This window comes from Oryx dammah, unplaced genomic scaffold (genome assembly GCF_014754425.2).
Source record: "Oryx dammah isolate SB20612 unplaced genomic scaffold, SCBI_Odam_1.1 HiC_scaffold_19, whole genome shotgun sequence".
In the NCBI taxonomy this organism is placed as follows: domain Eukaryota; kingdom Metazoa; phylum Chordata; class Mammalia; order Artiodactyla; family Bovidae; genus Oryx; species Oryx dammah.
The window spans coordinates 46,715,441-46,739,255 of NW_024070203.1; the positions used below are offsets into that span (position 1 = coordinate 46,715,441).

At 38.1% G+C, this 23,815-nt stretch overlaps 1 protein-coding gene across 2 annotated transcripts in view; it reads right to left on the minus strand.

Moving 5' to 3' along the window:
* Positions 1-1,980: 1,980 nt before the first annotated feature.
* Positions 1,981-23,815, minus strand: part of EYA1 (EYA transcriptional coactivator and phosphatase 1) — a 186,067-nt gene continuing 164,232 nt past the window's right edge. For both annotated transcript variants that reach the window (XM_040261367.1, XM_040261368.1), the window contains 6 exons: positions 20,650-20,708; positions 20,393-20,553; positions 19,134-19,248; positions 18,905-19,026; positions 14,669-14,769; positions 1,981-4,011 (listed from right to left, as the gene is read on the minus strand). In XM_040261367.1, coding sequence (XP_040117301.1) covers positions 3,931-4,011; positions 14,669-14,769; positions 18,905-19,026; positions 19,134-19,248; positions 20,393-20,553; positions 20,650-20,708 — 639 coding nt within the window. In that variant the 3' untranslated portion in view covers positions 1,981-3,930. The remainder of the gene's footprint in view (positions 4,012-14,668; positions 14,770-18,904; positions 19,027-19,133; positions 19,249-20,392; positions 20,554-20,649; positions 20,709-23,815) is intronic.

Sequence of the window (23,815 nt, forward strand, 5' to 3'; positions counted from 1 at the left end):
GTACTCTTGCCTAGAAAATTCCATGGATAGAGGAGCCTGGTGGGCTACAGTCCATGGGGTCGCAAAGAGTTGGACACGACTGAGCGACTTCACTCACTCAACCTGCCTGCAGAGGCCAGCACACCACTGGGTGTACTATCTGACAGTGGGTGAGGAGACGCCTTACTCTGGGGGTGTCCATTCTCCTCTTGTGTCCTACTGCTCACCTCTTTCAACTCATCAGCCAGTGCTGTTGTTGCTATTGCTAAAAATAAATCCAAGTGTTCTTTTTCCCATTCTAATCTGAATCTGGCTGCTGCTCGCCTGGACCTGGCTGTTGGCCTAATGACTCGTTTCCCCAGTTCTTCTCTCGCCCGTCTATAGTCCACTCTCCACCCAGCAACCAGAGTGGTCATTTCAAAGAATGTATCAGATTGGGTCACAGCCCTGTGTAGACCTCAGTGGCAAGCCTTTGCAAAATCATCTCTTCTTGGACCCATGAGTGTAATCCTCACTCTGAGAAAACAATAAATAGAAGTCTTCTCCTCCAAGGACCTTTGTGCCTCTCTTTTCTACCCCTCATCTTCACACGCTGCCTGCTTCTTAGCAGTTGGTCTCAGTTCATCTGTCTCAGCTCTGTCCATCCTTTCTAGGGAAGCCCTGTCACTTACATATATTCCCTGTTTTAATTTTCCACAAAGAATGTTTCCAACTAAATATATCTCATTCATTCACTCATGTGTCTGTTCACGCCTAATCTGATGTAAGCTCCATCCACAGGAGCAAGGATCTCCTATCTGCAACATCTCAGACAAACACTCCCCCACCTCCACCATGATGGGTGCACAGTGAGCCTTTATTGAAGGGGGTATTAGGAACAGTCAGTAAGACTATGGACATTGGAGGTGGGGAGAAGTTCAAGAGAAGAAGCTAACACTGTGTGCCATGATGGGAAAGAAGGTTCTGCAGGGAAGGCTCTGGAGACTGAGCATGGCTCGGGTGGATGGAGGGTGGGGGAAGTCACTGATGGCAGTGGGGCAAGCCCTAAGTAGAGGTGAGGCAAGGATTCTTAGGGGCTGTTTGGTCTATTAAAGAGCTCAGTTAACATGGACCGGAGGTTTGTTCGTAAGAATAACAAGAGACAATGTTGGAAAGAAAGTAGAGACTGTATCTGAAAAAGTCTAGAATGGCAGGGAGAGAAATGTGGCCTCTCATCTATGGACCAAAGGGTATCATGTTAGAAGTAGCACTTTAGAAAATCCATCCTTGGAGGGTATGCTCTCCAGTTGACTCTTTTCCATACTTTCTTCACCTGAGACCTAAAAGTCCTTCCACTCCCCACCCCTGCCTTTCTCTACAGACATTCTCCAAATGTCTCACTCTCGGGCAACCGAGCATGCACGGACACTTCATTATTCAAGCCACTTGGCCAAACATGTGCCTGTGAAAAATGCACGTCCTCGGCCTGACAAGTGAGTCAGACCCCTGCATGTTTGATGTTCGTGTGTTCTGTATGTGTGAACGTTGTGTTTCTAAGATGCAATCCCAGGAGGAAGCAAGTTGTGCTGTTATATAGCTCTTTGTCAGTGATGAAGCTGGCCAAATCTTAGAGATGTATGTTGTGGGCGTTCTTTACAGATGAAATGGAATGGAAACTAGTTTCCATTGCTGTCCCTTGGGTATTAAAGTGGCTAAATCTATGCTCTGACATCCAAGATACTTGACGCTGAATTCGGTTCCATAGCAGATAAATCTGAGTGAAGGTCTCATTTATATAGTTTCAGAGGAAGTAAAAGGCTTTTCCATTCATCTGTTCTTAATGGTGATCAAAGAGACAGCTGTTATTCTCCTAGCTTAGTTCCTTGCAAGGGCTGATAAAGCCATTACTACAGTTGTTCCATACAGCTTCCTTTTGTTGGACTATGAGTGTTCTAACACCACCAAGATCCTGCTATTTTACAGAACCAAAAGATGAAGAAAATACTGACAGGGAGCTTATGATACTTCACAAATCAGTTTTATTAATTTAAACACAAATTGAAGAAAAAGTCTGTACACAGTTGTGGACACGACACACCTTTATACAGTAAGGCCAAGATAAACTTTTGTCTTTTCAGTTTGTAGAGTACAAAAACATAAAATGGAAAGGCTAAAAATTGTTGACTTCTGTTTGCTTCAAGCAAGAGAGGAAAAAACAACCGAATTCAATGATTAAACAATTTGGAGATATTTACAACTGACTAATTCTAGCAGCAACATGAAACCTTAGGAAAGGATAGGGCAGCTCTGTAGCTACTTTGGGTCAAAGCTGGTGGGTTTTTTTTCCCTCCAATATACTATTAAAGAAAATTCATCAAAAAATTAATTTCATGACAATGGAAGGCCTTTAGATGAGAGAAACTACTGTCTAGATAAATTGATGGATTACGTTTGGCTGAACTTTTTTGGGGGTATTACAAAGGTGACAAACTTCATTTCTCAGATTTACACTTGTCATATAGTTAGAATGGGGGTGAGAAGAGTAGTAGTATTTTCTTGGTGACGATGACTGGATCATGTCCCACTGCTGGCAATGAACTTTTCTGGGATGGTGGCAGTGGGGGTGCGGGGGTGGGAGGTGGAGTGAAAGAGAAAGAACATGAATGTAAGGAAGTAATACAAAGTTGTGCTGATTTGCAGATATGTGGTGATGGCCTTCCTTAAGAAAATATCATCTGGACACATGATAGTGTCCCTTTGCTAGTGTCCAATTCATGAACCATTTATAAAATCTATCCACCATCTACATTCTTTCTGTGGGAAGAAGCATTTGAATAACTGTCCTTTGCCAAATAGTTACACTACATTAATGCTAAAAATGAAACAGTGAGGTTGTAAGAGGACTTGTCTTCCCCCTCCAATTGTTTAAGACACTGATGTGTTATTTACCAAGGCCCTCCTAACAGCATTAAAAAAAAAAAAAAGTACAGATTGGGGAAAAAAAAATTAGAAAACAAAATCCTATTGACACTTGACATCCATGCTTTTGGTCTTGACAACATGATCTAAAAAAAAAAAAAATCCCTTATCTACATATTTATAGCCAGTACTTGGAGAAGGCCCTGCATGTCTGTGCAGGTCCTCCTCATACTTCACTATCAAGGCATTGCTACCTTTCAATATCATTTTTCTAAACAATATGTAAAAGAAATCATCCATTATTACAAATTTACACCAAAAATTCTTTCTGTACATGATTGTCTCAGTGATGTACATATTATACGTTTAAATTAGACATATTTTAAACTACTTTGCAATGTGCTAAAATTCAAAGTACTTGCTGTGTCATGAGGCCAGGGCCTTCGATCGCTTCTGTCATGCTACTGTCTCTTCAGTTATCTGATGTCAAAAGTCTGTTTGCGTGAACTGTATGGTTCTTGAGTTATACCTCAATAAAGCTTTTTTTTTTTTTTTAAGTCTGTTCATAAATAAGTAGAGATGTACAGAAGACCCTGGGTATGAGACACCAGAAAAAGTAAACCTTTACAAGAAAAATCCCCCCACTGGTACTCAGGAAACCCATCTCAGTCTTTGTTGTGCAATCAAGTTTGCTGTACTGGAGAAGCTGTGTATGTCACATTGAAGATGCTAGAAACATAAAGCGTCTGCAGGTCCTTTCTTCACAGGTTCGAACCATGGTTAGTTAATGTGGCCAAGACACACGACACTGTGCTAGAACATTCTCATGGCTTATTTGCAATGGATTCACAGTACTAGGAGTCAACAGCTGTTCTGAAGAAAGGGGTGTGGTGTCCTTCAATTCCCACAGAGGTGGAGGCGAGGACCCACAGCAGCTGGGTGTCAAAATGCTGAAATGTTAATTTGGAGTCTGGCGCCCACTTGGGACTCAGCTTGGTGGATGTGTCCTCCGGTCACAGGGTGGCTGTGCAGCTTCAAAGTGCGAGGTGACTGTTACAGGTACTCCAGCTCCAAGGCATGATGTAGGGCCATGAGGTCCGAGTGGCTGGAGACCCTCCAGAAGGGCATGGCGTGCTGTGGAGGGGCAGACAACGTGGTGAGGATGGAGAGCGCTCCCAGCACCAGCCCTGAAGGGCTGCTTTGTCAGTCCACTCCACTGCCCACCCGCCTTTATTCCGAACTGTGAAAACTGCCCGTTAAGATCTCAACAACACATCTGTTTAAAACAAAATCCAAACTTACTCCTGCCCTAAGAATGCCAGAGTGCATTTTAAAATGCAATTCGGGAATCTATGTTTTTTTAAGAAGCTGATGGGTATTTCTTAAGCAGACCTACACTGCCGCTTGAATGCCTATTCCAAACTTCAAATAAAACCCAGTAGCTGTGAACAAAAATGTGTCAAATATTTGCCTTTCAAAATCTGGATCCACTGGAGCTTTCACGCTGCAAATTTAAGTGGTTTTCCTTAGTTGGTAGTATTTTACATTTTGCAAAATTTGATTTTAGTTCTAAAATCAAAATCTGATTAAAACGACTATTTTTTTCATTTATTTCCATCAGGCATTGTTCACACTGACCTTGAAACAACATTACCATATAAGAAAAATTTAAATGAACATCTAAGGTAGTTTTTTCAGCTTTTTTTTTGTAGTTGTTTAAAACATCAATCGAAAAATCTTCCTTAAATGATGGAGATATCTTTGTAAAACATCTGAATTAACCAGAGACAAGAAAAACAGCCCCCTCCCCCCTCCCCTGCAAAGTTTCATCATCCATGAAAGATAAAAACATGATTATCAACTGTACAGCTCAAAAACATTATAATATGTATGTATCAGCAAAATCTTCTTAGATAAGAGAAAGATAATCATCACCTTTTAGAGAATAAAATTCTATTAAGCCCACAGAAAACATTTTTTTTTTTTACACAAAAAATAATGTGAAGGTCTGAGTATAATTTGCGATTATAGTTCTAGGGGTTTTTTAAACAATTCAGACTATTAGAATATGGCATGAAAACAAACAGAATTTGGAACTGAGGAGTTTTGGAGGGACTATCTAGATAAGTGACAGTAGAAGCTACTGTTTTGGTATAGATCACAATACTGTTGTTATCCTGGGGATGCAAAATATTGTTACTTATTGATAATGCCTTTGTCTCAAGTGATCTGCTAAAAACATATACCATAGTCCAATGTCACACGTATGCCTTTCTGGATTCTATACTATTTTAGGGTATCTCTTTTTGTTATCCTTCAATAACAGTTCAGTACCAAGTACTAGAGATCTTTTTTCAAATATGTATGATGTTCCATTGGGCAACTTTAGATCATAAACATATACCGTACTATTTTGCATTCATTCATTAGAGATTTTTGTGTTTGCAAGCATGGCATAGAAGACATCCCTGACCCACCCTTTCATAGTCTGTGGTTGAGTAGCAGACATGAACGGCAATCATGCAAGTTCATCTCAAAGGAGGAGGAGGAGGTGATTCCCTTTGCCTGGGGAACTGAGGGAGACACTTGGTAAGAGGAGAGGTAATAACTGAGCTAGTTATGAAAGGATAATCATTCACATGAGCACTGTAATGGCTGCGTGTGTGAAGGGGCAGAGGATAAAGGACAAGTTCATTGTTTCAATACTAGCTGTGTGAGAGAAGGACATGGCTCTGACATTATTGGCTGTAGGAGTCAAATGGTGCAAGACCTGGTTAGTCCTGTTAAAGAGTTTATTGATAGTTATTATGAACATTTAATATTGAGTAAGACTGAGTCTAGGGAAGAGAATGGGATTCAAACATGTGTTAACAAATAATTATATTGCAAAATAACATTTTCTCCAAGTAGGCACATACCAATGTGAAGCTTTTATGGATCAACAAGAGCTTCCCAGGCCCAGTACGTACAAAGTAAATAATTTTTTTCCTGAATCAGTGTTTAGCTTGGAACAAATATTTCTTATATCAAATCAGAGAGTGATGGTGGCAAAAGAGGAAAAGAAAAGCAGGTTCTAGAATGAGGAGACCTGGGTTATACTCTCAACTCTGACTTTAGTAACATGGCTTTGAATCATGACATCTCCTTGGAGCCCTAGTTTGTTTATTTGTAAAGTAACGGTTTAGGGGAAATGACTCAGGGTTGCTCCTAGGTTTAATAAAGTCAATAACTTTTTCATTAAAGTATTACTTGTTCAGCACTATAGCTAGAGCAGATTTATAAAATAATATACATACATAACATATCCTCCCACTGCCAAGAACCAGCAGGTAAGACATATCTGCTGAACATTTTTATTACAATGTAAGGCAGTGTGGGATTAAGAATCAAAATGACCTAGCCAGCACATCAAGTAAGAAAAATAAAAACATCAGAATTGGAAAGGAAGAAGTAAAACTATTTGCAGATGACATAATTTTATGTACAGAAAATCCTAAAGAAACCAACGAAAAACTGTTAGATCTAATCAATGAATTCAACAAAGTTGCAGGATACAATATTAGCCTACAAAAATCAGCCTTTGTATACACTAAGACCAAATTATCCAATAATAAAGTGATTCCATTTACAATAACATCAAAAACAGTAAAAGTGAAGGATTTCTACACTGAAAACTATAAGACACAAATAATAGATGGAAAGGTATGTCAAGCACATGATTAGAAGAACAAATATTGTTAAAATGTTCATACTGTGTGTGCATCCTTAGCTGCTCAGTCGTGTCTGACTCTGTGACTCCATGACTTTAGCCCACCAGGCTCCTCTGTCCATGGGATTTTCCAGGCAAGAATACTGGAGCGGGCTGCCATGCCCTCCTCCAGGGGATCTTCCCAACCCAGGGACAGAACCCAGGTCTCCCGCATTGCAGGCGGACTCTGTACTCTTCTGAGCCGCCATCTACAGATTCAAAGTTCCAACAGCGATTTTTACAGAAGTAGAAAAAACAATCCTAAAATGTATATGGAGCTAAATGACTTCAAATTGCTAAACCAATCCTGAGAAAGCACAAAGTGGGAGGCATCACACTTCTTGATTTCAGGCTGTATTATAAAGCTGTGGTAATCAAAACAGTATATAATAAAAACAGATACATAGAAAATGGTACAGAATCAACAGCCCAGAAACAAAGCCATGTATATATGCTTAACTAATAGAAGGGAGAAAAGAATACTCAATGGAGAAAAGATGGTCTCTTCAATAAATGTTGCTGGGAATACTGGCTATTCACATATAAAAGAATGAAACAACCTATAAAAGAAGGAAAAAAACCTAAAAGGGACTAAAGATGTAAATATAAGACCAAGAACCATAAAACTCCTGTAAGAAAACACTGGGGAAAAACTCCTTGGCATCAGCCTTGGTAATGATTTTTTGGATATGACACCTAAAGCACAAGCAAACAAACATGTAGACTATATCAAACTAAAAAGTTTCTGCACAGCAAAAGAAATGATTGACAAAATGAAAAGATAACCTATGGAATGAGGAAAAAAAATTTGTAAACTATATATCTGATAAGGGGTTAATATCATAAAACTTAACAGCAAAACAATCTAATTTAAAAATTGGGCAGAATAGACATTTTTGTAAAGAAAATATACAGATGGCCAACAAGTATGTGAAGTAGTGCTCACCATCACTAATTAGTGAAATACAAATCAAAATCACAATGAGATAATCACCTCACACCTGTTAGAACAGCCTTCATCAAAAAGATAAGGGGTAACAAATGCTGATGAGGAGGTAGGGAAAAGGGAACCCTTATGCACTGCTGGTCAGAATGTAAACTGGTATAATCAGTATGGAAACGAGTCTGGCAGTTCCTTAAAAAATTAAAAACGGAACTACCACATGACTAAACAACCCCACTTCTGGGTATATACATGCCTGAAGGAAATGAAAATAATATGTTGAACAGATATCTGCATCTTCATAGCAGAACTATTACCATACTCTAGATATGGAAGCAACCTAAGTGTCCAGCAACAGATGAATGGATAAAGACATTGTGAGATTACACCACATATATATGCAGATATTCAGATGGATGAAATGGGACTTAATGGACATGAATTTGAGCAAACTCTGGGAGACAGTGGAAGACAGAGGAGCCTGGTGTGCTACAATCAAGGGGGTGGCAAAGAGTCATACGGGACTTAGAGAATGAACAAAAACAGCAACATGGAGATATTCCATCTGGTAACCAGAGCCCTGAAACCAAAACAGTTAACAATAATAGCCTAAACTGATGGGTGTGTGATTAGTTTATCGAGATTAGGCATATATTGAGAAAAATGGGCACCAGAACCTAAATTTTAGGAAGTAGCACATGTTTTTGGGTCATTAGAACCAAAATATTCCCTAATGGGAAGATGATGACACATCCTTTCTGTTCCTCTTGCCCACATGTGCAGTTTTCCAAATTGCCTTCTGCCACCTTTCCTGTCTGGTATTTTGTGTTTATCCCTTCTGGTTATACCTAAGATCAGTAATATAAAAAGCTGGGCGTGTGAACATTCACATGTAATTTGAATTTTGCTGAATTATTAAAAAATATTTCAAAACCATAAAAGCACATAGCCTTTGCCCTAGGCATTATACTTCTAGGAATTTATCCCACAAATATATTGATACTTGCCCACACATAACCGCATAAGAACTGTCTGTAATAGTAAATACTGGAAACCACCAAAATGTTGAGCCCCAGGGGACTTGTTAAACTATAGCACATCAATGTAATGAAATTCTGATGTGGTCATTCATAAGCATTAGAGATACAGAGCTCCATGTGCTCCTGATACGAAATAACTACCAGGATATATATTAAGTGAAAAAAAAAGGTATAAAAGAAGTATATAATTTGTATAAAAAAAACTTATCTGTGCTTTCCTATGCATATATCTAGAAAATTTGCATATGGAGATACAAATACTTCAAAAATTGTAAATAGATTATTTTGAGAATTTATGAAACTTTCAGCACAGCTTTGCTCTATGACTATTTGTATATCTGCATCCCCTCTGGACAAAGTCTGCACTTTAAAGATGAAATACAATTTAAGATCTGGCATATAGTTTGTGCTCATTAAGTTAAATAAGTGTAATGGCTTTAGAATAAAATTCTGTACTCAGTGTTAGTAATTCCTTTGTCTCACTTAAAACTAAAAGCAAAACTTGCATTAAAAATACTGTCTTTTTTTTTTTTTTAACAAAAGTCCTTATTTTTCTCCTAAATAAACTCAGAATCAAGCATTATGAAGCAGATTCTCAGTTTCAGCTTGGTTTTGGGCAAGGTTTGGGATGCACAATGAAAACGGACATTTTTGATGAAGCCGTTGTTATTATGCAGAGTAATGGATGCTTCCCATACCCCCTTCCCTCCATGTTATTCCCAAGAGATTCATTTTAAGTGGTTCTCTGAAAAGTAAATAAAGTCAGAGTTATAAAACAAGGCCATTTTGCTCCAGAAACCAAAACTGCTGTCAGTGTGCAGAAGACTATTACTTATATTTTGATTTTTAAATCATGCTTTAACTATTTTCACTGGAAGAATGTTAGGAAAACAAGAAATTTTATGGTTAAAAAAAAGCATGGCAAATTTTGATAACAAAAGACATACATACATCAAAGGAAGATATTGACAGGTAGGGAGATAGTTTCTCTCAACAGTCTTTCTAGGAACAAAGAGGTGCTTGAAGAAAACTCTTACAAGAGACCTTTTTTAGAATTTGCTTATTTCTTCTAGGGTGAAAAACTGAAAGCATTTCCTCTAAGATCAGAAATAAGAAAAGGATGTCCATTCTTACCACTATGATTCAACATAGTTTTGGAAATCCTAGCCACATCAATCAGAGAAGAAAAAGGAAAGGAATACAAATTGGACCAGAAAACTACTAGAGCTCATCAATGAATTTGGTAAAGTTACAGAACACAAAATACACATAAATCTCTGGCATGCCTATATATTAGCAATGAGAAATCAGAAAAAGAAAACCGTAATTCAAAAAGATACACGCACCCCAGTGTTCAGTGCAGCAATATTTACAATAGCCAGGACATGGAAGCAATCTAAATGTCCATCAACAGAGGAATGGATAAAGAAAATGTGGTACACATATACAATGGAATATTAGCCATAAAAAGAATGAAATAATGCTAATCGCAGCAACATGGGTGGACCTTCCTTCACTTAGTAAGTCAGACACAGAAAGACAAATACTATATCACTTAAACGTGCAATCTAAAAGAACAGTACAAATGAACTTATTTATAGAAAAAAGTGTTACAGATGTAGAAAGCAAACTTATGGTTACCAGGGGATAAGGCAGGGGGAGAGATAAATTGGAACTGACACAAACACACTAATATATATATATATATATATATCAAGACCTACTGTTGCAAAGTGTTGGACATGACTGAAGTGACTGAGCATGCACATATAGCCCAGGGAACTCTACTCAACACTCTTAATGACCTACATGGGGATAGAAGCTAACAGAGAGTGGATATATGTATAATTGATTTACTTTGACGTACATGTGAAACTAATACAACATTGTAAATCAACTATACTCCAATAAAAAAATTTAAGATCTTTTTAGAATAATGTTTTTTTAAAAAACAAAGGTATCTCTAACCTTTTCTCTTTGAAGGAATGTGTTTTAATGATACAAATTATAGAATTAGATCCAATTACTGATGAAACTCCTGCAATTGTACTGGAAAAGAGAGTGACAGTGACAGAGCAGATTTTGAGCATAATAGAACAGGTAATTGGCAGAATACTTACTAGTTTTCATGCCTGGGCTAAAAAAAAACAAAAAACAAAAAACACAACACTACATCTAGCAAAAGAACATTATTTAGGGAGATGAAAAATATCTCTACAGGTAGGAGGCAAGAGTGTTGTACTAGATTTTTAAAAGGACACAGGAAACGAAGACACAAGCTAAATGGTTAAAACTGATTTAGAAGAAAAGCAAAATGTTTTGATTCTGCAAATCATTTGAGTACCCACTCTTGCAGCACTTCACTGTTTCAATGTCAGTTTTATTTAGTGATCTGAAATGCTTGTGAACCAAATTATAAACTAGAATTAATGATTTATTTTAAAAATTTTAATGAGTATAAAATGGGGAGAACATTTAACACAGTTCTATATACCTCCCAAAAGGAAATAAACATTGCACACTATAACAATTTTTCAAAGGCATTAAAATTATTTTTTGTAAATCAAATCATATTTAAGATATCTAAGTGAAGTTTATAATTTGAAGGAACTTTGTGCTGAATTTCAAAGATATAATTGGCTTCATATCTTACTTTGGTAGCTTTCGAGCAGTGTGATCTTGGCCAAAGTATTCACCTTCCTGTGACATCTGAATCACAGGTGCAGTTTTTAGGAATCTGAATATTTCTGAAAAATCTGTACAGTTTACAAACACACATAAAGATCTTACAACTCCAGGTTACAGTTGCATTAGAGTTTTCAAGCTGGTAGGTCTCAAAGTGCAGAGTTCCTTTATAACAGAGTACTGCACTGATCACAAACACTTATCCCAAGAAGCTAAAACAAACTTGAAGCTACAACTTCTCATTCACAGTCAAACAATTTAAAGAGGATGTTCTTTGTAAGCAGTTGTCTATTTCTTTTTTTTTTTTTTGGTACAGGTGTGTGTGTTTGTCCTGAATAAAAAGAATAATATGTCTAAGGGATAAACACTGGAAACAAATTTAACTGCTCTTCAGAGGGAATAAATACTCTCAGTATTGTTTCTACTTTCAGTTCTAACATCAAACCAGTAACTCCTTTTCTTTTTCCATGTTGTGTTCACCCACACAAATATCTAAGAAAGAAGACTTCTCAGAAAGGCTTAGGAAGAAACTGGTCTACAGAATCCTTGATTGGGGACCAAAGCTTTGACTTGTGTCTTTTTTTTTTTTCTTTCATATTAAGTCATCACTTTCATAAACATTATTCTGTCTACCACAAGCTAAAAAGCCACATTTTGGTTTCTCTTTAAAATATTTTGCTGAATACCAGATGGAGAAGGACCAGCCTGGAGGACACATTCACACCTTGGCCCTGGGCCATCCCGGCATGCAATTCTGCTCTTCAATCCTATGATGCTCAGAGGTGCAAAACTATCCCATGTTCCCATCGCCACTAGGGGGTCCTGTCTAGAGATGGCAGGGGTTACAGAGGCTTTCTCAGGAAAAAGACTTGAGTCTGGATTTGCACCAGATATTCTCTTTAACTCTCCAGGGTTGAGTTTTGGGCACTTTATTTAGTCTGGGAAAGATTTCTTTTTATGAAGACAGCCCAAAGGGCTAACAGATGTACCTAATGACAATGGCCATTGGTGAAGCTGGAATGCAGAGTGAGTGCTTAGATGGCAAATACTGCTTAGAATCAAGTTAAGTGTAGGTGGGTTTCCACCAGTGCTGATCACACTTGGGGAAACTGTAATCCTGGGCATATGGTGTATCTATGAATATAAGAGAAATAATCTATCATTTATAGAATTAGGGTCAGTTTCTATGCTTTTCTATGCTTTCCTGGTGGCTCAGACAGTAAAGAATCCGCCTGTAATGCAGGAGACGCAGGTTCAATCCTTGGGTCAGGAAGATCCCCTGGAGAAGGTCATGGCAACCCACTCCAATATTCTTGCCTGGAGAATTCCACAGAAGAGCCTGGCAGACTACAGTCCATGTGGTCACAAAGAGTCAGACATAACTAAGCGACTTATACTTTTTATGCTTTTACTGGAATTCAGGGTTACTGAAAGTGAATTTACCATTTTGGGACTCTAAAGAGGCTGGCCATGTGTCATACTGCATCTATGGTGTGGTGCCATTTCTGGGATATACTGGAATATTCCAGAAGAGCTTGCCTCCTTTATGGAAATATATTGTCATTTCTATGAGTGAGGGTGTGGGCAAGAGATGAAAAAATTATCCTATTGGTTAATCTCAAAGTATTTAATGCTCTTCAATTTAAGAAATATTAGAGCATGACTGTGCCAAGATTTAGGGAGTTGTAAAAAAGAATGAAGACTGAGAGCCAAACAAAAATCAATCAAAATATAAGATTCCCACCACTCAGGAGCTCATACTTAACTGCTGAGACAGGCACATACACAAATAGTTAATAACAATGGCTGCCACTTGTTGCATACTTCATAGGTATCAGGCTCTGTTTTATATTTTAACAACTTATTTACCAGAGACATATCAATATATCTCTTGTTAGTTGAATGCTATTGACCAGAGTGTTTCAATATTCACTTACGTAACAAACTGCCACAGTTGCTAGTTTCTGCAAAAGTCCCACAGTCAATAATGTGTTAACTAAATCTAAACCTTAAAATAGCCCAACGAGCTAGGTGCTGCTACTGTCCCTATGTATAGATAAAGAAAGAGAAGGGTTAAGTAACCTGTTCAGAGCTGGTAAATGACAGCTGCAATTCAAACGCAGGCTGTCTGGCTCAAGAATCCAAGTTATTTCCCATAGCTTCTCCAATTAAGGACTTCCCTGGTGGTTCAGATGGTATAGAGTCTTCCTGCAATGCTGGAGACTTGGGTTTGATCTCTGGGTCAGGAAGATCCCCTGGAGAAGGGAATGGCTACCCACTCCAGGATTCTTGCCTGGAGAACTCCACAGACAGAGGAGCCTGGTGGGCCTACAGTCCATGGGGTTGCAAAGAGTCGGACATGACTGAGTGACTAATATTTTCACTTTTTTCACTTTCTCCAATTATAGAATAAGTGGTGCAACTGAGTTCTTACAAACAAGAGAAACAGAAAAGGTGGTATATAAACTGGATTTTGAAAAATGAGGAAGACAGTGACATTCGGGCCCTGGGGAAAGGAGCAACAGCAGCAGGGGAGGTCCTGGGCATGGCCAAAGGAAGGTAAGCAGACCAATATGCCTACAGTGTAAGGTGCAAGAGTGGAGGAGACTGAAAGGTAGGTGGTTACTAGGTTGTGTAGACGCTGAATGCCTGGCTAAGGAATGTGGTTCCTCCTCCTTCCCCCTTTTAAAAATGTGATGGACATTCATGAGAAAGCTTTTGCTAAAGGAAATGACAGAATTATACTTGCAGGGATGCAGAAAAATAGAAAGAAATATGATGGATAAACTGGGTCAAGAGACCTAATAGTTGGGTCTGCTTCCTTCCTCCTTTCTGCGCATCCCCAAAGGGGTAATTCACTGACCTTGTGATCAAAAGAAGGTACTATACTCTAGGGAAGAAAAGTTTTGCATCCTAGCTCTGATCAGCTGGTAGAATCTTTCTGAACTGATGTTTAGAAGGTTCTCTGAATTGATGTTTAGAAGGTTTGTAGGCTGCATCCAGGCTTAGGTAACAAAGGTTTAATCACCTGGTGATGTCTGCCATGGGTGCAGAGAGGGGCATGCTGGCGTTAGCAGGCACGTATGCTGTCTCTATTCCAGGTAACAGATCCAGAGCTAAGCCTCTTTTTCTGTTCCCCAAGTCCACATTCTGTGAAGATGAACCATCCATGACCCCTGAGCTTGTGAATATCACTCTTCAAAAAGATTATTTCAATAATGATTTAATTCTACTCTGCCCTAGATCAGTGCTTACAGTTCTGGACGCATTCACAATCTGTTTCAGAGAAATGGAATGTGTTTAAATGATCCAGCTCAGAATTTTGAGGACTAAGAAAAATTAAGGGCACAAGAAATGCCAATGAGGAACACTCACCTTTTTTGCCCCTTGTTCCTCTTCCACACCATCTCCTATGACAACATACACCACTTTTCTTCCAAACCTCTGAATTATTCTCTCAAAACAGCTTTCCTTTCCTAATGAACAAAAGTAAATTATAAAAAAATGTAAACTTTGGGTAAGTCAGCACTCTAGGACTTAAACTTTTTATATAGAATGCTGTCTTTATGCTTCTGATCCAACTCTATCATACTTGTGTGAACTAGGAAAAGCATGTTTTACAAGCCATTTGGGGAGTATGCAGAACAGCACAATACAGCAAAAACTGTAAATGAATTACCCACGTGGTATCCTGTCCCTGGGAAATTGACAGTTTTAGTACTTTTTCCTCTAAGACTCATTTATTAAAAAGTAGGATCTGGTCATTTACAGTATAAATTTGTTAGAGAAAGTATTGTTTTGTAGTAGTACTTTGCCCCCTTTGAGCTGAGACTAAATAAAATCATGCCATTCTGCCAATATATTTTAACTTGATTTAAAAAATATTTCACGATCTATCAAACACTGAATCTAATATCTGATTGAAAGGCTACTGAGAAGGATGAACAAAACTGAAGGATTGGTTTTGTTACGGCAAGAGAAATCAAACCCCGGACTTAGTTTATCCCTTCATTTTCTGGTTGGAATACTTCTTTGAATGAAAGACACTTCCAAAGCCAAATGTGTTGACTGGAAATATTCTTGGAAAACTGTTTCTGAAATAAATGTCATGTAATTTGGTGCCTTACCAGAGCATGCTTGCCTGACCCATGCTACAATACCTACAAGAGCATGCTTGCCTGACCCAGGCATCTAATGTTCAGTAAAGCAATTTCCTAGAGGAAAAGCGGGATAAAGGTAACAGGATACCTTTATCTGTCTATTATCTTTCCCATGTCAAGGCTTGGTTTGGGGCTCCAGTGGCAGCTACGCTGTCAGCACATCCCTGTGGTTAATGCAGTCATTGTTGCTTCGTAGAACAGGAACTAGGGTTCTAAGTCCAGGGCTGCCAATAAGGTCATTTTAATGAACAATGGGACAGTTTATAGTTTTCAGATGTGAATGCTGAGCGGGACCTGTACCTCTTTCAAATAAGGATCAGATATACACACGAACAAATTGCTTGTTTGCTTAAACAAATGTCTGCTTTATATTTGTATTTTGCACTAAAATCTCTAGTTTGCATCTGACAGAATGAAATGGAGCCAGCCTTATTCAAAGATGTCATTTCAATGCTTCTGTAGTTGCTCACTAACCTGTGAAATATTAAATCACTTTGAGAAACAAATACAAAGGCTGGTTTTCACTGCAAAAAAATATACAACCGAACACTTGGATGTCATGAAACTTTCTTTTCCCCCTTAGAGCGAAATGTTTGCATATTTTTGTAAAGTTTCCTCTTCACGGGAAAAGGAAGGTAAACTCAGTGTGACTTTAAAATAAAGCTGTGATGGACAAATTCTCACCCAAATACTATCTTCCTAATAAGGTTCATTGTGAATACACAATAAGAATTAATAAACTGAAGCTCACATTTAGAGGTTAATTTAAGGTCTTACATGGAATTTTGATTTTGATGAATCCATTTTGTCTGAAAGAACATCACAGCTCTCTGCTGAATGACAGACCAGTCCCTTTCCTTCTCTGATTTTGCCATTTTGCCTACAGGAAAAAATTCCTGGTTTTTCTGCACTGATCCCCATATGACATATCTCATTTGATGGCAAGATTAGCAGTAATTAACAGGAGTTTCAATCTCTATTTTTATTACTAAAAAAAAAAAATCACAGGAACATGATTCTACCACTGGTTTTGAGATCATTTCTACCACTGTACAGTTTTTAAATTGAATTTTTATTCTATATTGAAAAAATTCCAATATTGCAAATAATATGTCCATTAAAAATACTTTCTTGTTATCATAATTTCCTATTATCCTGACATTTTCAGATTATTTGATATTAAACTTCAACTTGCAGAACACGTAATATACTACTATTCCTTTCCTTCTAGGAAGTTAAGTACTATCCCTTGTATATTATATGCTTATTTGGAATATGTTCTTTCTTTCATGTGCCAATAAAACCTTATCTTGGATCCATGTTCACAAAACATGATTTCTCTTAATTGATACAGAGAAAGACCTGAGTTAATGGAAATTGATTACTAATTTATGTGAGAACATGTAAAACTTCTGGGTATATCAGGTTACTAGGAATTCTTTGTTTTATAAGGGTCTTCTAGTTTTCTGTTCTTGGCCTTTCTCAGGAGGCAGCAGTCATTCTCAAACTCCAACTATTTCCAACTTTATAGGGTTATTTGAATATCCTACAGGTTCTTCAAACTCACATAAGTAGGATCAAACTCATTTTTGTCATCAAACCTGATTTCCCCATCAGCTAATAGTGTCAATACTGATCCAGTTGCCTAAAAGAAACCTCTATTGTCAGCCTTCTTCTGAATAAACAACCATATATTCATCCATTTCATTCAACATTGAGTACATACTATGTGCTAGGCCCTTGGCTACAACTATGAATGATACAGACAGACTCAGTTATCAAGGAGACTATGAACAAATAACTAAACAAGTAATTTTTCAGTGATAGTTCAGTAAATTCTTTGAAGAGAAGAACAAATCAGAGATAGTCTGTTTTGCCCCTTTTTGTTTAGCCAGAAACAACCTTCTTCCCACTTAACAGCACACCCATCCTCTGTCCCTAGGACTCAATTACATAACATTCACCTCCTCATAGCAACATATGCTGCTGCTGCTAAGTCACTTCAGTCGTGTCCGACTCTCTGCGACCCCAGAGATGTCAGCCCACCAGGCTCCCCCGTCCCTGGGATTCTCCAGGCAAGAACATTGGAGTGGGCTGCCATTTCCTTCTCCAATACATGAAAGTGAAAAGTCAAAGTGAAGTTGCTCAGTCATGTCTGACCCTCAGCGACCCCATGGACTGCAGCCTTCCGGGCTCCTCCTTCCATGGGATTTTCCAGGCAAGAGTACTGGAGTGGGGTGCCATTGCCTTCTCCGATAGCAATATATAAGGCCACTTAAAACCCAAATCTACCTTGCCAGCTACCCATGAATACTGCATATTAATCACCCAGAAAAACTCACAAGTCCCTCAGCAGGGAATACATTTTAATTTCTCTGTTGCTTTGTTCTCACTAGCCATCTGCCTTTACAAACTACCTATATATAAACTCTTATATACCCTTCTATACCCAGCTCAAATGTCACACCTTCCCTTTAACTTTCACTGACACTTGCCCTTCTGCCTCCTTCTGAGTGGGACTGAATGCTCCCCCAATGAAGTGCACAATTGGGCACTTACTGGTAGGATCCCTCAGCGTGTGGAATGGTCTGCTGGACCTTAGACTCAGAGATCTACTCTAACTCTCAGCTTTACTAGCTATTAACTTAAACTGACTTACTTACATCTCTGAGATTTAGCTTCCTCACCTGTAATATGAAAAGGTTGCAAAGATGGACTTTAAATATGTAAAATGTTTAGTACAATTCTGGGCACCTAGTAAATACCTGATAAGTGTTCATTTATATACCATTGAATACTCTGTCATACTATAGTTATTTTGTTGTCTGTTTCCTCTGTTAGACAGTGAATTCCCTGAGAACAAGAGCCATGTCTTCTTTTAATTCCTACTTTTGTTTTGTCTTGGTTGATATTTTAAGTAAATTTCACACTAATCTTTCCTAACTACATTTTCTTTTTGTAAGAATCTAATTTTTTGATCCCCATAACAAAAATGAGAACTTAATCATTTACACATGTTAAATTAAAGCAAAAAAAAAAAATAGTTCCAGTAATAATAATATATTGGAGTTGCCTAATTAAAGCTATTAGTTATTTCTGCTTTGTATATTTCTATATAACTACTTGTTTTAGCTTATAAAATAATTTTTGTTGATGCTGCCTAAGAGAATAAAAATAATAATCTAAAAATGATGCTAAGTTGACTGTAGTAAAATGCATAAGTTTTAATGTCAGCCAGTGAAGTAAAATTTTCTGAGTTCAGCTACATGGATTATGCTTTATATTTATCTTGATATCTAAAGGCAATTTTGACAATAAAATTGGTTTAAACATTATTCTAGTTTTCTGACATTTAGAATCCTGTAAATAAAATCCTATTTGTTGCCTTTCATTTTTACTAGCCTGAAAGCAAAAGGTTGACTGTTATATAAATGATTAAAAAGTAGCTTACCTATTTTAGTTGCACTGTAAATATTTTCTATTGGAAATACAATTCCTAAACCATATAGCAAGACTTTTGCCAATGCTGGGATAAGCTGAGTAGTTGTTACTAAAATATTCACACAGTTCGTTCTATGAGAACAGAAAGAAAAAAGACAGTTGAAAAATAAGTCTCCAAAATGAACAAGCAAAGTCTGTCTTCAGGCAGAGGCCTACGGAGTGACTTGGGGACAGCTTACCGGGAGTGAATGAGCGTGAGGGCTTTCAGAGCCAGTGTCAACCAGGAGTCTGTCAGGGCTTCAATTTCAGCCCTCAGCTGCAACCAGGCTTCCCTCTTGGCTGGACCAAGCAGACCTGTGGATTTAAAAGCAAAGGAACTACTTCCTTACCAACGAGTCTCGCCAACTTTATAAACAATAAACATTTAAAACTATTCTAATACCTCCCCTCAAGCTTTACGTGTACTAAGCAATTTTTCACATACCATTCAACAAATATTTAGTACTGTAGGGGACATCTATTGTTTCTGCATTCCCGACATCCCTTTTTCTAGTTATAGAAGTCCTCTCTTCTATTGAGGGAGCCTACTCACCCCTATTTCTCCAACTGCATAATTTGCACAGACACACAACACTATCCTCTGGCTCCCACAATAGGCATATGACCTTGTCTTGGCCACTGAAAGTGCCTGGAACTTTTTTGTTGAATCTATTGGGAAAGATGTTTCTCCACCCCATGGAGGTGCTAGACTGGTTGAATAGAAGCCTGGGTCTACTGGTGGTCACTTTTGCCACCTTTCAGGAGGGACTGACCCCAAAGGAAATCACAGGCCAAGGATTACTGATTGCATCACCAGAGCATCTGAATTTAGCCATGCTAGAAACCAACAATCACCCTTAAACTTTTCATTGTGTGTTAGTTGCTCAGTCGTGTCTGACTCTCTGCAACCCCATGGACTGTGTAGCAGCCCACCAGGCTCCTCTGTCCATGGAACTCTCCAGGCAAGAATACTGGAGTGGGTTGCCATTCCCGTCTCCAGGGGATGTTCCCAATCCAGGGATGAACCCAGGTCTCTTTCATTGCAGGTAGATTATCATCTGAGCCACCAGGGAAGTCAATATATTCCTTTTCATACCAAAGTCCTTTTGAAACACAATCAAAAGATGAACTAATACAAGCATCTACCTGATAGAAGGATGTTTTATGATTCATCTTAAGTCCTTTAGGCAAGAGGTCAAGAAACTTACTCCAGTAAGTTTACTAACTCACACCACTGCTAAGAAAGGGAGCCAGGATTAGATTAGCCTGGCCAGAGCAGCTGGCTCTAAATCTATTACTTCTCTCATTCAATTACAGCAGAATAATCACTGGTTAGATGAGACTACTCTCAGCAAAAGCTGTTCTACCCCCAGAAATGTGTTGTAAATGTATGATGCTCTGAGTATTTTATTGAGACTGTCTTAACCAACCCAGCAAGCTACTGGTGATAGTCACTTGCCTCCAACATTATTTTTGTAGGTATTGTAGATCTCTTTTACTCGTCTGTAGCGGAAGGCCAACTTTCTCATCCAGTCTACACCGCCCCGGACACCGGTTGCCAAGCATAAATTAGCACTGGTTGCTGCAGCAGGAAAGCCATCTGTTCCAAAGTTATATGTGCTATTTAGATGCAAGAAAAGCCCAAAGTTAACCAAAGAGAAAGTTCATCTTAATGAGCTGAGCAATTAAACCATAACTTCCCGATCACGGGCTCACCTTAGGTCTTGTCCATTGTCATCGGAAGAGACATCGTCTATATGAACTTGGTCACATTCCTAAAACACAATTAAAATTGATACATGTTAATTTTCAAAAAGCATCTACATTTTTTGGGGAAAAACCATACACAGCTATTTAAAAAAAACAACAACCAAACACTGAAATTGGTAGTGTTTGCCAACCATGTCAATCAGTAGGTGGCAGTCTTGTTAAATTGACATTTTTACCTACTTTGGGTCCTTTTTCAGTATAAGAAAGGAGCAATGTCAATAAGGACTACTGTTACTCAGGTTCAGAAAACACATTTTTGTGTTTAGAAAGGAAAGTGATTGAAAACAATTAGCATATGTGTTCCATAAACCTCAGGTACCCGAAGACATCACACTGCTCTGAGCTGATTCAGTCAATGCCGAAGTGTAACTGAAACCAGACATTTCGGTAAATCTAACATGCTAGAAAAATTAAACCTGATGCTAACTGCCAATGAAATTATGACCTTTGATTGCTGTTGAGCCACACACCAACACAGCCTGAGGCCAGCGTGGAGCCCAGACCAGAAAATCTGTTACTAGTTTGCTATTGATTTGAGAGATGTGAGTTTTATTTTGCTCGCGCGTGCACATGTGTGTGTGTGCGTGTGTGTGTAGGAAAAAAGCATGGGAGACTTCCCAATCTAAAAAAATTAATCATGAGGTGTTTTTTTTTTCTTTTACTATTTTCAAAACTTAACTTTTTTTTTTTTTACTGTTTTTCTGTTATTACATATTCATTTTAAATAGTGGATTTATGAGTTGATTATAAAATAATATGATTGGAACAGACCTGATTTTAAAATCTCACACCATGCATAAACTGTTTAGAACAGGGGGTGTAATTGTGGGTTAAAGCCCAGCCGGACGGGTTCACACTGATACACCTGTTCACATGTAAGCACTCCTACATCTTACTGCTGTGCCCCAGCCTCCAGCATCTTTGTGGGAAGAGCAACACTCAATAAACATTTGCTGAACAAATGAAGGCAAACTATAATTTGGAGACAGACATGGTCTCTGGTCCAGAAACAAGTAATACGCACTTGGCATGTTTTAATATTTCAGCCATGATTCTTCTCTTGGCAGTCGGCCTCCAAATACCACAGTGGCCTTTCTGACACTTACTTCCATTAAAAGTTTTAGTGAAAAAAAATCTTATAAGAAATCGGCAGGCGTGCATCTTGTATTTTAAAAGGTTCTTTGGACTAAAGCTCTAGTCATCCTTCCCATAGAGTTCACCTCATCAAATCTATCCTATCCCTCTTGTGCTTGACATTCAATGTGTAACAAAGATGCCAGAGATAAAGCACCCTAGGAATAGAAGGTGGATTTTTATGTTGCCAGTTCCTTCTGCACAAATTCTCTCCATGGATTTGTGAGGAAGGGAGCAGGAGATAGAAGTGGAAAGAAACTCAAACCAGCTGTTGCTTAACAGAATTAAAATCCTGACCCCAACCTCCTCCTTCTAAAGCATCTATTTTCCAGGCAACCCTCTCCCAGCAAGCCGCAAGTTCCAAGGAGGAAAAGGCTTTGACCTTGTAACCCTTCCCTCCTCTCCTGAGGTCCATAACCCCAGATAAGAAAAAAAAAGGAATAAAAGTCCAGGAGGCCTCGCAGGCAGGACTGTGAATTTAACATTTTAAAAACAGGTCATTCCTGCAAAACACAATGGGAAATTTCTGAGTTATTATACATAATTCGGAGGGTGAAAGATGAATGATAGTTGTGTTTTTTCAACAACGTACTTATTCTGGGTTTAAAGAATTACTAAATCGTGACTTTCTACCATCTAGCCATTCATCTAAACAGAAATATAAAAATGCCGTTGGTACACGACTCTGTTAGGGTGTGTGGTTAGTTAAAAAACACAAATGCGCAAAAGGGTACTCCCACAAACAAACAGAACCCCCCAAAGCCTCAGTGCTGTTAATGCAGGATTTTTCTCTCTGGGGAGAAAGAACAGAGAGAGGGAGGAAGTTGAGGAATTAGAAGAGGAAAAGATACGTTTAAAAGAATTGAATTTAAGGAATCAAAGCTGACCCAAAGTTACCTGGTTAATTCTAGGGGTGGGAAGAATGCTTTGGAAAAACAGTGTTAAGAGGCTTTTCTTAAGCTAATGCAGTTGTAAATCTCCATTACTAACAGAGCAGCCTTATCTTCTAATGACTGTTGATGACTCTACCACAGCTATTGTCTGCCTGAATCCTGTATTTGTTTTGTCCTGCCAGCTTTCCTTAAGGCTTTTTGTTCCCAGGCTGGGCCCTCATTTGAAATACTGTTCAGTATCTTGGTTTACTCTAATTAAGTGTCAACTGCTCCCAGCCTTTTTACCTGCAGATAACCAAACTCACTTCACAATGATCTGATTAAAGCACAGTTTGGTGTGACAGCAACCACAAAACCCTGCTGTTTAGCAGAATTTCTTTTTAAACTTATTCTCTATTGGAGTATAATCGATTAACAATGTTTTGATAGTCTCAGGTGGACAGCAACAGGAATCAGCCATACATATACCTTAGCCAGAGAATTTTTGTAGAATGATTTTAATCAAAAGAGATAACTAATGAGAATGTACTCAGGGAACTCTACTCAGTGCTCTACAGTAACCTAAATGGGAAGAAAATCCAAAAGCAGAAGAGATATACATATAGCTGATTCACTTTGCTGTACAGCAGAAACTAACACAACACTGTAAAGCAACTATACTCCAATAAAAAGAGATTAAAAAATCAAGAGCATTTTTAAAGGGCCTAGTTGGCGCTTTTAGGAATTAAAACATCATTAAAGTGTCTATGTAAAATGTGTTTTTGGAATGAGCTCTCAGTTTACTTAACAATAGATAAGTAGTCTGTTGCACAAACTTGCAATTGATAACATAACTTGGCGACTGAACAACAATATGAAAGATGATAAGTCACTGTTATGAGTTTACAAATAATGGTAAAAATGTCTTGGAAAATAAGCTGTGTATTTACAAAAAATTTTTTTCTAGTGAGAAACTATAATATTACTATTTTGATGCTTACCCATAAAAAACTAATTCCTCAAAGAATGGAGACTATTAAGATACTGAAATATCATTTCATTTCTCAGCTGAGCCCTGTATGTGAACTTGTACTCAGTGTACTTAC